Source organism: Strix uralensis, chromosome 2 (assembly GCF_047716275.1).
Source record: "Strix uralensis isolate ZFMK-TIS-50842 chromosome 2, bStrUra1, whole genome shotgun sequence".
In the NCBI taxonomy this organism is placed as follows: Eukaryota; Metazoa; Chordata; class Aves; order Strigiformes; family Strigidae; genus Strix; species Strix uralensis.
This window is the reverse complement of record NC_133973.1, coordinates 62,321,809-62,336,389: the sequence shown is the minus strand read 5'-3', so window position 1 is coordinate 62,336,389 and position 14,581 is coordinate 62,321,809. Positions and strand designations below refer to the sequence as shown.

Sequence of the window (14,581 nt, the reverse complement as noted above, 5' to 3'; positions counted from 1 at the left end):
TATTGAAGACTAACTTAGAACACTGATATGAAGATACTTGTAATATTTTGGATTATACATGCTTCTGCAATTCCAGAAAATAAGAATATGGCAAATAAAATAATTAATATCTATTACACATTTTTAATGTATTAATATAACAATTTTATAATTTCAGTGATGTGATCCCTGAGATCCGAGCAACTTGCATTGAAGAATTTGGCAGCTGGATTAAAACATACCCAGATGCTTTTTTAAATGATAATTACTTAAAATACATTGGGTGGATGCTGTATGATAAGGTAAAGTTTTAATTTTTCTTACTGGGGGCAGAAGATAGGAATTAAAAAATTTTTTTTTTAAAGAATCCTAACATTTAAATTCTTGAGAGAAGATATTTAAGACTGTGGTTGTACAAAAAATAGTTTACTTTCTTCCCCATTTCAGGTTTTAGTTTTAAAGCCATTGTAGCACTAAATAACAGAGAACACTTTTCCCAGTTCAGTAGCAGTGTGTGTCCCTGTGTGCAGTTATCTTCATATGTTACTGAACTGGGAGTCATTACTGAATTGTAAAATGGCCTATATCCTTTAAGCACATGCAATGTTAAACTTTGATTAAAATTCTGCTTTTAGGTTTGATGGATTAATTTAAAATAACGAATAGGTATTGCCTGTAGTAAAATAGACTTCAATATTGTATTTCTCATTTGGAATTAAATGGGTATAGAAAATATTTACAGAAAGTCCAGTCATTTTGCAGAGGGTTTTCTCCTTTTCCTTATAGTAAGCTTTTTTTTTCTTTTTGAATAGGGGCACGTTTATAAAACAAACCCCACCCCACCAAAACAAAACAAAAAAATAACAGAGAACAGTAACTCAAAAAATACTTTTTTTCACGCTTCTAAAGTGCATGAGAGATTTTAGGGGGATAGGGATGTTTATTGTGAATGGCTAATTACCGAAACTGGCACACTGTACTTCTTCAGGCCACCTTTTAAAGTATATATAGCTTTTATATAAATTCCAAAACATCCTCAGTTTTTTGTCAGCTTTAGGTAATGTTTGTGTTCTGTGTGTGGAATTGTAGTTTACCACAAAGCCAGGAGGGGGAGCACAAAGCCTCTTACTTCCCTGTGTTGTGCAATTACTGTACAGGTAGTTAGATTTTTAGAACAACAAATGTATCAAGAACTGTTGTCTTTTCCTGCATAAGTTTTATCTGATCAGAATATCTTTTTAGTATATGTTCAGTTGGGAGGATTCTCAAAAGAAAAAGTCATTTTTGAAGATGATGTATCTTCATTCCCAGTGCTGTACAGTGAAAATTAACAGCTGGTGTCTCTGATTAATGCACATAGCTCATCTACTCATCCAGTGTCATTTACTGGGAACTGGAAATGGTTGTTCTTCTAAAGCTTATTATCTGAAAACAATGTAGATGCAAGCAGAGTGAGATAAAGTGAGAAGTCTTCCATATTCCACATTTGGCTGAGACCTGGGAGTGTGCCATTACTGGTGGTTGCAGTCCCGGCTGTGCTTTGTGATTTGCAGCCACTGTTAAATTGCCCGATTCCAAAATGAGAGCAGGGCATTTTTGGCAGCAACAGGGGCAGCAGTGCTTTTATATACATCTGAATGTTATTTCCCACTACTCCTCCTTGATAAGCATTTCTATCCCATCTTGTTGGGGGCGGGTGGCAAGGAACTGATACCTCCCAGAGCCAATTTTCTTTTAGAATATAATGTAAAGAAGTTCGCCAAATAATTTAGGCCCTAGAGTGGAACAACCACAAAAGTATTCTAACATCAGGGGAAAACCTGGCCAGCATCATCTACAGTGCTGTAAACAGAGATTAAGTTCAATCATTTGGGAGGCTTTAAAGCGGAGAGCGAAGGGGGAAGTATAAAATTAACATTTTGTCTTCAAAGTCTTTTATTTGAATATAATCATTCCTTCTTCCCCATGAGTTACCATTTTGCCATTATATCCTGATATGAAACATTGTATTTTTATGTGAAAGGTTATTTCCTAGGTACAAGAAGGTGTTCTGAATTCAGTGGTAATATGCTCAAAATTGTGTATGAGGATCTGTCTTTGGCCCAGTTGTAAGAGTTGGAGGACAGTGCTGTAAAAATGCATTTTTGAATAGTTTATGTTCATCTGCTAGAAATAATTTAACTTTTTAGTTTTGAAGACCAAGCAACAGTTGATACTAAATCTGACAGATATGTGCAGTTGAACAACGTTGTCTGTAAGCCCAGTCACCTATCAGTGCATTTGTGAAACCCAGGCACCTAACTTGTGCTCAGAGGCGGTAGTGTTCTTTTAAGGGAATATATAGCTACTAAATCGGCATCCAGATCCAATCAAACCAGCGCTGATCTGAGCTGTAGATGTTGAAGGGAAGTGCTGTATAAAAAGTTCAGAGTTCAAGACCAGAAAAGTCAAGACAATGAGGAATAAGGATGGGGAAAGTGGAAGGCAGAACTAGCAGACAGGAAGGCGAATACATTGGAGATGCACACTCGGACCCTCCTACCACGTTACAATAGCTTTGTCTGGAACTTCAGGGCAAGTTATTGAGGTTTTCTCATTAGACTATGAAAAACACTCAAAGAAATCCTGTGGAAACAGAAACTTACTGTTGAAAAGAATTTCTGTGTCCTGACCATGTGATCCTCCTGGCAAATTTCAGAAAATTGAAAAGGTTTTTAGTTTTGCTTCCCATTCAGCATGGCTATAGAAACTGATTCCATGGTTATGGGCACTTCTGAAGTACTTCTTTCTTCAAATGGTCATGTTAACATAGTGGATTTCTGCTCCACAGGTCATCTCTCTGCATATGCACTGATTTTTTTGGGGAGGGAGGGCAGTTTTAAAAATTGTTTTACCTTGACAGGACAGGAAAGTTGTATTGCCTTTGCTATTCAGGAGTAATTCAGAAGTAGACCTAGTTTTCCCAATTTGTTATTTGGGGACTGTAAAGGAGAAAAAAATGACCCAATAACCCCATCAAATCATCCAGGTCCCAGCCTGTATTTGTAAGGCTTATTGAATGGCCCCATCTCTGTGATAGTGGTGAGGCTGAAATCTCGTAACTGAATGTGTCTAAGCGGTGCTGGAGTCCATGCAGAACTCTCTGAGGTAACTAGAGCTGCCCACTGTCTTTCTGATGTTTTCTGCCAGTCTGTTTGCAGGTCAGGGTTAAAATATACTATGATGCAGCTGAGGGACAGTGTATGTTCAGAGTAGCCTGAAAATGTGCTTACATAATTCCCCTTCACTCTGTCACAGCTTTGAAAGACCAAACAGGCAGGTATTTTGTCAAGATTAGAATGGTAGTTCTGCTGAGGGGAGTAGATGGCTGGGTGTTTGTACTTGCCTACATTACTGTCAAAAGGAGCTGAAGGTAAGTAGTGAGATAGCTTCTTGAACATTCAAAACTACTTGACATCCTTCTAAAACCATGAGGAGCAATGAATCTAGAAAAGGAGAGGTGGTTGAGAAGGAGAAAATGCAGCTGAAAACATAGGAAAATAGCAGAACTCGTAGAAGTACTTATTTGTTCATAGTTACTAGAGTTAATTTTCTCAACACTTAAAAGAAACATATACATATAGGGTTATGAGTGAGAGCTTTCGGGTGGGAACAGGATACCTTAGAAGGCAGGTGGTGTAGTTTAATGTATTAAACTTTATATCTGCAGACCTACGCTTGAATGCTGCCTGACTGACAAATGCAAATGACATTACTAGCTGTGTGCCAAGGGCTATGTGACCATCCAACAAACCATCGCAAAATTTTTTCCTTTTATTTTTTCTTTTCCCCAATCACTAAAGCAGTCCCTATTCACAAGCAAAGCCTTGTGATAAAATACTGAGGGCAGCTGAAGCCAGGATTTCCGTACATTGGCCGAGCTGAGTTTGTGACAGTGTGCAGTGGTGGGTAGCAAGTTAGGACTGTGAGTGAGTTCTGTGCTGTTGGAGCCCTTGTGGCTGTAGGAAGCAGTAGGTGCAAGTAACAGTCTCTTTCTCAGACAAGTCCTTTAATTTTAAAGTACGATATAGAGTATGTACTGCTGGTGTGTCATAGGCAGATTCGAGAGCAGTACTCATTGTTACCTGTTGATCTTTCATTTTATATTTCTAGCAAAAAGCTGTCTTACGCAAAACTGTTGGTCAAAGCCTGCTACTGGGTATCATCCTTTGCTTTCCATCGAAGCAGGTGAACAGGAACTTGTAGTAATGGATAGCCTATGTGTAGGTGGTCTCCTTTCTTGGGTTTCCTTGATTATTCTTACTGCTATTGTTAGCAAGAGGAGTTAAGGAAGAAATATGAAGAGACTGATTCAAAGCCTGCAGTTCATTTAAGTGTCTCTGCTGATATCCTTAACGTTATAAATTTACAGAACATGGTGATTTTTCTATGTTAGATTCTCAAAATGACTTTCCTAATGCCATTTAAAGCTTTGTCATTTGAAAAGTGTAGCAATATGCATGAGAATTTAAAAGCTGGATAAAGAAAAGACTTCTTTTTGAGGCTTCTATGAAGCAGCAGTACTAATAGTATGAAATAACACCTTGCAGGGATAAATATGTTGTGCCTAAATTAAGTAATTAGGCCAAATTCCAAGCAACCCTTTCCTTCTTAGAATGTTTAAAATACAGCATTCTAGTCTAAAACAAAAATAGGGAGAAGGCATAACATTTAACTCTGTATCTGTAAGAACCCACAGTGATAAGCCAGTGCATTTCTAAGGTGTACCTCTTCCTCTGGAAATCTTCCAGAATTTCTTGGAGTCCTTGTCCATGTTTAACGATTGTCTGAGTCAAATGTTGAAAGGATGCAAATAAAGTCTGATGTATGGAAGAATGCTGGTTGTATTAAGTAGGTCATCCATACTCTTGTCTTTGTATCTTGAACAGGTGAATAGCACAATTCCTGCATCTTTTGCATTCTGTTGCTTTTATTAACTGTAAGGTCTGTGAGAGTTTTTTTGCCTCTTAGGGAGCCTAACACAGGCTGTCATCTTTGAGTTTGGCTCACTACAGGGGGGGTGTGTGTGTGTGTCTGTGCATGCTACTGATAACAGTAATAAAGAAGATGAGGCAGTATTTGAGTAGTCTGCTGTAGGCACCCACAAAGAACTCTTATTTACATAATATAAATGCCAATAGTGAGTAACATCAAAGATACATGTTTTTTCCTGTTAACCAGTTTCTCTTTGTCTTGTAGCAAGCTGAAGTGCGGTTGAAGTGTCTTCTGGGACTACAGGGAATTTATAGCAGAAGAGAACTTGTTTCCAGAATGGATCTCTTTACTAGCAGATTCAAGGTAAATAGATTACTGTTGCTGTTTTGTAAGTCTGGATTGGGTATATACACAGTAAGCTCTGATGTTTTGATCAGAGCTGATCTCCCCACTCTCTTGACTGACAGGAGCTTAGAGTACTGCAGAAACAGCCTGCTTGACTGAGTGGATCAAGGAGTTTTGCAGAGATGTTTCCCTCTGTTTCTGTGGAATTTTCTGTTTCACTTTAGCTCACGCACAAAATGGTGTTAGCGTGCACTCTGGTCACTTATCTCCACCATTCATCCAGAATGGCCCAGATTTTTTTACAGGATCTTTAGCAGATGACAAAGAATTTCATATTCTAAAGCTCCCTTTTTTTGCTGCTCCTGATAATGGGTTAACCTTGTAGATACTGGATTGGCTGACCATGTATCACACTGATGTGGGAATGGCTCTCTGTTGATCCACCATGTTAGTATTAATCTTGAAGAAGGATCCCTTATCTCCTTTCTGAACAAGTCAGGTGATACGCTGTAATTTTGAGAGCTTGTTCTGTGACTGCACTGACCCTGTACACTGCCTTTATCATATTCCAACATCCTGACTCATTTAAGAAGTAAGCCCTTTACTTTTTTTAATTCTACCCTTGGTAATGGTTTTGTCAGCTACTTGTATCCCAAAGGGGCTGTGCCTTTTCAGTATTTGAATAAGAAAGCTCAAGATGCTGTGATTGATATCTCAGTCCCTCTGAATCAGTACATAATCAATGCCTGCATGTGGTGGTAATTCATGCTCTTTTTGCAAAAGGTGCAGGGCCTACCTGTATGTCAAAGCAGTTGCTAATAGTAAAAAATACCTATAACAGATCCTCAGAGAATGAGAAATAGATTACTATTGGTATCTTAAGAATAAATTATTCAGACTGAAACTCGGCTATCTAAGATTAACCCGTTTTAAACAGTTATGTGATAGTCCCTTATCTTTCTGTCTATAAGAAGGTTGCTGTAAGCTGTGTAACCAACTGCAGGATTAGTATTTGAAGACTGATGAACTAGCTCCAGTCTGCTTGCACTGTGATCTCCCTCTGTGTGGAGAATGCTATACAAATGGATTGTTGCAAACCCCATGCCTCAATCAAAAACACGCAACCCAAGCTTAACAACTCCTTCCCCTCTAAACAAAAGAAACCCAAACAGCTGCACGCAAAATACGGACTGATCTGGAATCTTTCAAAGTTTAAATCATGCTTTCTTAGTGATGGGAAATGTAATCATATAACCATCAATCCATTTCCCACAAACGGGAGTTTCGCATGCTTCCTCTCTTACCCTTGAGTGTTCAAACTCAGGATTTATGGACTTCTCTCACAACCCAGCTGCAAGGTGTGGAAAGGAAGGTGCAAAGTAAAATGAAACTAGAGATTTAGAAATGATATGTTAAGTGAGAAAGCTGTTAGTCCCAAAACAGGCAAGTCCAAAGGCTTAATATACCTTAGATGTAGGCCACGCTGAGGAGTGCGAGTTTTTGGGTACATAGGACAGGAAAATTTCCACTGTTTTCTGAGGTGTTTGCATGTGTACTAAGTTACAATAGTGTGAATTCTGGAGGTCAGCAGTAGTGCTGCTATTCCACGAAGTACCTTTATGACTCAAGTCCTAATTGTCTTTCCAGCAAGGCACTGGCTTCTGTAACGTGTAGGTACACACACTTCATTGTTGATGGGAGAATGTGATTATATAATGCTTGTAATTTGAGGCTTACCTTCATTTAACATACTGAAGTGCCAGTAGTAACATCTTAGAAACAAGTTGTCAGTCACTTTTAATTTTGTAGACTGTAGTTGATTTCTTGTGAACGCATACATTACATCTATAAAAAATATCATATTACTGCATGATTAATTCAGTTAAAAAATTAACATGCTGTTAATTTTCAGGGGCTGGGGAACTACTTGGTAGTAATCAAGTTGCCTTATGTCTCTTAGGAAATAGCTGCTGAAATAAAAATAAATCTCTGCTCTACTAGTGTAGATGATCTAGCTGTAGCAAAAAATATATGTTTATTGAGAACAAACCATGTTACATCTTTTTATTGTCATTTTACATCCATTAGGATCGAATTGTGTCCATGCCTCTGGACAAGGACCATGAAGTAGCAGTTCAAGCCATGAAACTCTTGATGCTTATGTCACAGTAAATAATTTCTTTTTTAATTTACTGTATTGTTTTAATGGCAACAAGATCCAGATGCAATCCTGATGAATCTTCCTGTAATCAGTTACATGCTGGGAAACAGTTGCTCCTGGCAGGATATGAGTTACAGTTAAAGCTGCTCAAGACGTGGCATTTTCTTTCTGTGGGAAATACTAATGTTAAGAAAACCCTTGTGTTGAGATTCAGTATGAAAAGTACATTTTCATATCTTTATACTTCCCTCTGAAAGGAAATTCCATATTTTCATTTTGGCTTTTCTCAAATAGAGGATCTGCCTGTGTTGGGGGAAGTCCCCACTGAAGATGGGGTCACCACCCCGTCTGCTGTCCCACGGTTGCCAGGCGTTGACCAGGAGCTCAGGGAACTCTGCCTATTCCCTGTCTCCCCACATGATGCAGGAAGCCTTGAGCTTTGAGGCTGTTGCTAGAATTTGGACTTTCAGATTCTTGGCTCCATGGCAGAGAACCTGGGAGCTATTGAGCCCACAGCAGACTGAATGACAGGAAATGAGCCAGTGTATGGTTTTGTTGAAGTGGAAGACTAACAGAAGAGTTGTTTTCTTGGGAAATTACCCATCAGGCATAGATTTGGTAGGATAATAGCAAGGTGGAAGTGTGGGGAAAAACTAGACTCATGTTACAGAAGTGTATGAATCCTCTTCTGATACATTCTTGAGCAGCATGTTTATTTTAGAAATGACTTTATTTGAAAAATATGTGAAGAATAAATTCTCTGTCCCTCTTTTTCAAAGCAAAAGGAGAATAAAACTCCCACTGCATTTCATTGTTATTAGAGTTGAGACGTTAGGACTCAATAAGTGTCTCTTCTGTCTCAGAGTATCAGTTGAATTCAGCTGATGCAGGTGCTTACGTCCACGTACAGCATGGCACATTGTCCAACAGCCTTGTGGGATTTGCTTTTCTGTTTAAGTCAGAAGTATTGGTCATTGCTAGGTGAGGAAGTAGACTTTAATGAACCAAATAATATGGTGTTATAGGTATTTACGTTAAATTTCAAGTACATTTGTGTATTGAAGTGCTTCTTTATAGTCTGGTCCCCTATCTCACTTCACACTCCATTGATTTGAGTGGCATTTCTCTAGGCCTACTTCAACATACACATCAGAACAGCATATGATGCTGTGAACATAGTATGCTTTTCTGAAGGGAGTACCATTGTTTGGCTCTCACTAGTAGTAGCTAGGATTATATTGTTTCTGTGTTTACAACGTCCATTTCTGCATCCCTTGGTTCTCCATGGTGTGCAGCTATTGGAACAAAGCACAATGCTGTGTCTGTGTGTATAATGTGTTCCTGTGCTAGGAGGAGCAGCACACCATTGTTGAAGTACAAAGATGCTATACACCAGTTACGGCTGTCCTTGTTCTGTCTCTGAACTAACAAGTGCTGTATTGGCACTGCAGCTGTTTATCATCTCTGGCTTTATTATAAGGGATCATGTTCTCATTAATGCAAGCTGCAGCTATAAAAGTTTGATCAATGTTTTTTTTTCCCGGAAGCAATTTTTTCCTAATTTTTCTTAAATATGATTTCCAATGTGAATAAATGCCTTCTAAAGTTTTCTGAATGACATTTCTCCATCATAAAATGTAGTTTTCATAAGTAAAATGAATACATTTCAAAATTGTTTTTAATTAGGCTCTGTGGAGGCCTAGCAAATACATGCTTTTCTTTCTTTTTGCTCATCTGTTGCATAGCCATCCTCCTTTCTGCCCCCCTCCTCCCCAGTTGCTCTGAGCCCTGCTGATTTGGCTTAATTATTGGAGTGATGAAAGTGGGAATTGGGGACTCAGTAAACAAATTCAATGACAGCTCTTCTCTTTGATAAAGCTAGTACCGTTCAGTCTATAAAACCCATGTGAAGAGAATGCAGACAATATACAGTCACATGTACAGACTGCTTGATAAGAGCCTGCATCAAGATGCTTTTCTACCAGGGGAGGAGCTTATGCCTCAGTACCTACAGTAGTGTCAGAAAGGACTCGCTGTTGGTATTGCAGACCAAAGAAATTTCAGGGCTATTATGTGTCGAATAGGTGCCTCTCATAGCTCAAAACCAGTATCTGCTTATTGAGCAGTAATGCTGCTTGATACATGCAGTAAAGCATGAAATGGGGTTGGGGACAGCAACTCCCCTGCCTTTAAAGAGTAATAAACGGCAGCTTGTATAAATGGCACTTCTACTTGTATGCACTGATGTAATCAATTTTTTTTCTGCTTTTGTCATACTGTGTTGGCTTCTCTGTGGATGGCTCATTTTTGTCATCTGCAACTTTGGCAACTGAATTCTAGTTGCCCAACTTGCATTTTCAGTGAGACAGGAAAGACCTTTCAGATCAAGCTTCTATTTTTAAAGCTACTGGCAAGAACCTCTATCTCATGAACTCCCTATATTTGATTTGGAATCATGCATTTTTAACAAATAATATAATCTTAACTGGTCAGGTACTGACCTTTAGAACATGTCTCTAATCTTGGAATGAATCTTTTGTTGTTTAATGACATGTGTTGGCAAGAAGCAAGGCCAGGAGTAACTTTTTTCCTCCAGTTAGTCTGTTGGGTGCTCTGTGACTTTCTTGGGGAAAATTTACTGTATCAGTAACTCTCTTACTGGCTTCCATAATTGTCTTTTGGGTGAGTATAGTAGCAAGACCTTGTGGCCAGTGAAGTATTTTTGTGATGTTTTATGGTTGCCGTGGAGCTGTGCTCCATGTATGTTAGTAACAGCTTTGATCACCTCTTAACCATCACTGCAGTCCAGTCCTGTTGAATATACATTGATTATTCTGCATACCTCTGGCCTATAAATCTGCTATGCTGGCCTTTACATTCTCTCTCTTGCTAGCTAGAGAGGTGGTGAAAACACTGATCTTTTCAATTCACTTAGATGTGTTGCATTATTAAAAAAAATTCCAGTGCTGATTCAAAACCCTCTCACTATGTGTATACCTGTTTTTTTCAAATCCATGTTTGTATTCTCATCTTGTCTGTTTCTGTGAGCTGAGACTTTTTTCTTCTTGTTTGTTGCCTGTTGTCTCAGTTGAATGCCAAGGTCTTTGGGCTAGTAGATTTCTATTTTTACACAGTGTGATGTGATCCCAAAACTGAAATGAACCTACGAGGTTTAGCATAATAGAAATTATTAATGCTACTGAATTATGCATAATTGTTAGCATTAATGTTGCAAAGGATCTGAGAGGGAGTAGAACTAGGAAGGAAATAAAGAGGGAGAGAACAGGAGTGACAATGAGAGACCAAGGAATCTTACTGAAAACATTGCCCTTTAGGAAGCAAATCAGTTTAGTGTGCCTACTGCCAGACAATTCTGTTCATTTCTGTGTGCTTAACTGCCTAAAAGAGTAGAGGGATTTTGGAAAAAAGCAGCAAAAGTAATTAGGTAACTGTAGTAGATGAATGAGGAAAGGTTACAAGTGGTGCAGGTAGGGGCACAAATCAATGAATAGCTTGAATATGTAAATAGCAAAGGGGAAAATTACTTTGTATTACATTAGTTAAATGTAACTAGAAATTAAACTTAGTTTTATACACAAAACTCTCAAGTCTGAAATCTAGAAGAGCTGCCTTTGAGATCTGTGAGTATATTGCACCCACTGAGGACTTCACATAAATAGTTTAAAAACCATTTAATGGAGCTGATAAATACATTAATTCTCAGCACAGTGCTTTGACAGTGGTCAGTAGAGTTAATCCAACTTAAAAGTCAAGAAACTGAGGCTTGTAAATTCCCAGTTTCCTTCTTAGCACAGGAGGCCCAAGTCAAGTAGGGGTACATCTCTGTTGTGATTAAAAATCTTAGTCTCCCTTCTGATTCTCAACTAGACGGGCAAGGGTGTTTTAGTTTGGAGAGGGAGGGGCTACACAGTAGGAGAAACCTGAAAAATGGATTTGGCAGAGGATGCCATGGCAAATAATGTAATGTATGTTATTAGTTTTAGTGGTAGATGTAGATGTCCCGTGACAAGTAATTCAGTGTTAGCAGAGAGTTGAACTCTGTGGTTCTGGAGGTTATTTCATAGCTAAGTCATGGACTTCAGAGGAGAAATCGATGTTTGTTAGGCAAATTCACTGTATCTAGCAAGGTTATTCAGAGAAGCCATTGTGCAGAAGAACAGTTAAGTTTACTGAAGGCTTAAATGCTATTCTAAAAAGTGTTTTCATGTGATTGTGAAAATTAAGCTGGAGAGACATGCTTTGCATCAAATAAGGAAATTATCCACCTTTGTCTTATTTAGGAAAAATAAAGAAATGTTATCTTGAAGTTGATAAAAGTAGCATATGAAGCAGTGAAGCAAATTACACTGCACAGTTCTGATTTCTTGCATCAGTAACTTGCTTATAGCAGATTCTGTACTGTCAAAAGGGAATGGCATGGAGCTCCTCATAGCTCCTTCGTGATTCATTCAGGTCCATCATGCTCCAATTCAGGTGGAGTTATGGTAGTGCTTTGTCAAGCCTATTCCAAACAAAAGTGAAAGACCAAAATGAAACAAAGGCATGTGCTTTCTCCTCTGTCATCTCCTCTTTTCCATTCTCAGGTTTATGCTTTCTTGGAAGTTAACTTCAGTAATTTTCTGCCATCATGCACCTCTATTCCAGCACCTTGAGTTCTCTTCTGACATCTTTCCTGTCTGAAGAGTTAAGAAGAAAAAATAAGAATTGCATGTCTCATAGGGTTATGTTTCTTAACTAAACCAGCATACCCTACAGCATCTGTCTAATGTGCATCTCCCCGTGTTCTGTCACAGCATAATCATAGAATCACAGTGTATTGCAACATGCTAATCCTATTTTAAAGTGGGTGGGAAAGGACTCTTGTTATATTGTAGCGGCAACCATGTTACCTTTCTGATCACCAAGGTGTCATCTTGAAATACCTGCAATGACAGCAGGGTAGAAAAAGAAAGAGGGAGATAACAACAGATTAGCTGATTTTCCTACTAAAAAATTTACTCAGCCATTACATTTTTTGGTTGATAGCACTCAGTGCATGGATAATATTTTTACAATGTATTTGCAGATTTGGACATTGAACTTTAATTAATCTAAAATTCAAAATCAACAGATTTATATATTTTTTTTAAATTGAGATGCTATACCTTGGATTACCAATGTCCCCATAATGTGTACCAGATCTTTCCCTGCACAACCATTAAAACCAAAAATAATAAGGTGGCAAAACTTTGAAAAATGCATCAGGTGTATTTTTATTTTACTGTCATGATTTTGATGGTTATCCTTGGTATAAGCAATGGCACAGACCAAGAGAGGCAATGGCAGCAGTCATGTCTCTTCCATACAGTAAAATGGAACAAAAAGCAAGAGATGAAATCTTTCGGCTGGTGCCACATGCAGAACAAAATGGGTCTGTGATCTCCCTCTAGAATATCTCAACTTCTTCTTCATGACATGTTCACACTGAAGGGCAGAGAAGATGGTATGTCATGACATTGGTATGTGGAAGGCCATCCCTGTTTATTTTTAGGCACCTAAACACTGGCAGGCACTTCTGACTTAACCTTTATCTGTTGCTTGGCATTCTGAGGGCTGTAAATTTGCAGCAGTATTATTGCTGTATTTGAAGTATTCTTTGAATGTTTGATGATTGGCTTATGTATGTAAAGAAGAAAGGTACCCATTTACTGTGGTATTGGTAGTAGTGGTAGCAGGTGTAGTCAAGTGCTGCTACTTCCAGAGGCAAGTAAAACCCTTAAGCACTCATTTGAGTGGGATTTATGAGTATAAACCTCATTGTATTATTAAGTGGTTGAACAGTATGTGAAAAGTTGTAGTAGTATATACAGGTATACCCTCCCATTCAGGAAAAAAAAATAATTGTGTGCTCAAGTGGTGTCATGAGTGTCTGTCAGCCTGTGCTGCAAAGAAAATGGGTTGTTTTTCCCTTCTTTGCTTCTGTGTTATTAGGGAGTTCTTCATACATGGCCAGAGCTATTGCATCTGACCTACTCTGGTCTTGAGGAGGGAGGAAGTAACACTGCTGTAGATTAATGTAACTGGGGTAAATTCCTAGGCTCTTTGAAGACAAAGTTAAAAACAAGGAGGTTGGGATTTCAGAATCACAGAATGGCTGAAGTTAGAAGGAACCTCTGGAGGTCATCTGGTCCAACCTCCCTGCTCAAGCATGGCCACCTAGGGCAGTTGCCCAGGAGTACGTTCAGATGGCTTTTGAATATTTCCACCCATGGAGACTCCACAACCTCTCTGGGCAGCCTGTGACATTGCTTTGTCACCCTCACGGTAAAAACGTGCTTTCTGATGTTCAGAGGGAACCTTCTGTGTTTGTTTGTGCCCACTGTCTCTGGTCCTGTCACTGAACAGAACCTGGCTCCATCTTCTTTGGACCCTCCCTTCAGGTACTTACACACATTGGTAAGATCACCCTGAACCTTCTCTTCTCCAGGCTGAACAGTGGCAGCTCTCCCAGCCTTCTCTCATAGGAGAGATGCTCCTCCAGTCCCTTAATAATCTTTGTGGCCCTTCATTGGACTCTCTCCAGTATGTCCATGTCTGTCATACTGGGGAGCCCAGCACTGGACCCAGCACTCCAGCTGTGGCCTCACCAATGCTGAGTAGAGGGGAAGGATCACCTCCCTTCACCTGCTGGCAACACTCCTCCTAATGCAGCCCAGGATACCATTAGCTTTCTTTGCTGGAAGGGCATGTTGGTAGCTCATGTTCAACTTGGTGTCCACCAGGACCCCCAGGGCCTTTCCTAAGCAAAGGAAATTTCTTAGAAAAGGCAGTTTCATTTGTACTGACAAGGCAGAGTCCTTAATTTCTACCTAAAGAGATGGCAGGCATGTTGCTGAGGTCTTTGAGCTATCTGAACAGTTTAGGCAAGGGATTTTTTAAAAATAGAGACACACAGGTGTTGCATTCACAATTTCCATAAATGTGCTAAGAAAAGAAAACCTGAAATATGAGGAATAAAATTTAAAATACTAAAAAATGTGTACATTTGACTGGCATGTTCATAGAGGAAATTCCATTTAAGCATAAGAAAAAAGTTTTATACATTGGGGATGGTCCAATACT

At 39.0% G+C, this 14,581-nt stretch overlaps 1 protein-coding gene across 7 annotated transcripts in view; it reads left to right on the top strand.

Annotated features, from left to right (window-relative positions):
- The window catches only part of LOC141939356 (cohesin subunit SA-2-like), a 64,123-nt gene that overhangs the window by 20,979 nt on the left and 28,563 nt on the right, over positions 1-14,581 (top strand). For all 7 annotated transcript variants that reach the window (XR_012627566.1, XM_074858938.1, XM_074858936.1 and 4 more), the window contains 3 exons: positions 158-281; positions 5,218-5,316; positions 7,387-7,466. Coding sequence is in view for 6 of the 7 variants with exons in the window: in XM_074858938.1 (XP_074715039.1) it covers positions 158-281; positions 5,218-5,316; positions 7,387-7,466 (303 nt within the window). In the remaining variant the exon portion in view is untranslated. The remainder of the gene's footprint in view (positions 1-157; positions 282-5,217; positions 5,317-7,386; positions 7,467-14,581) is intronic.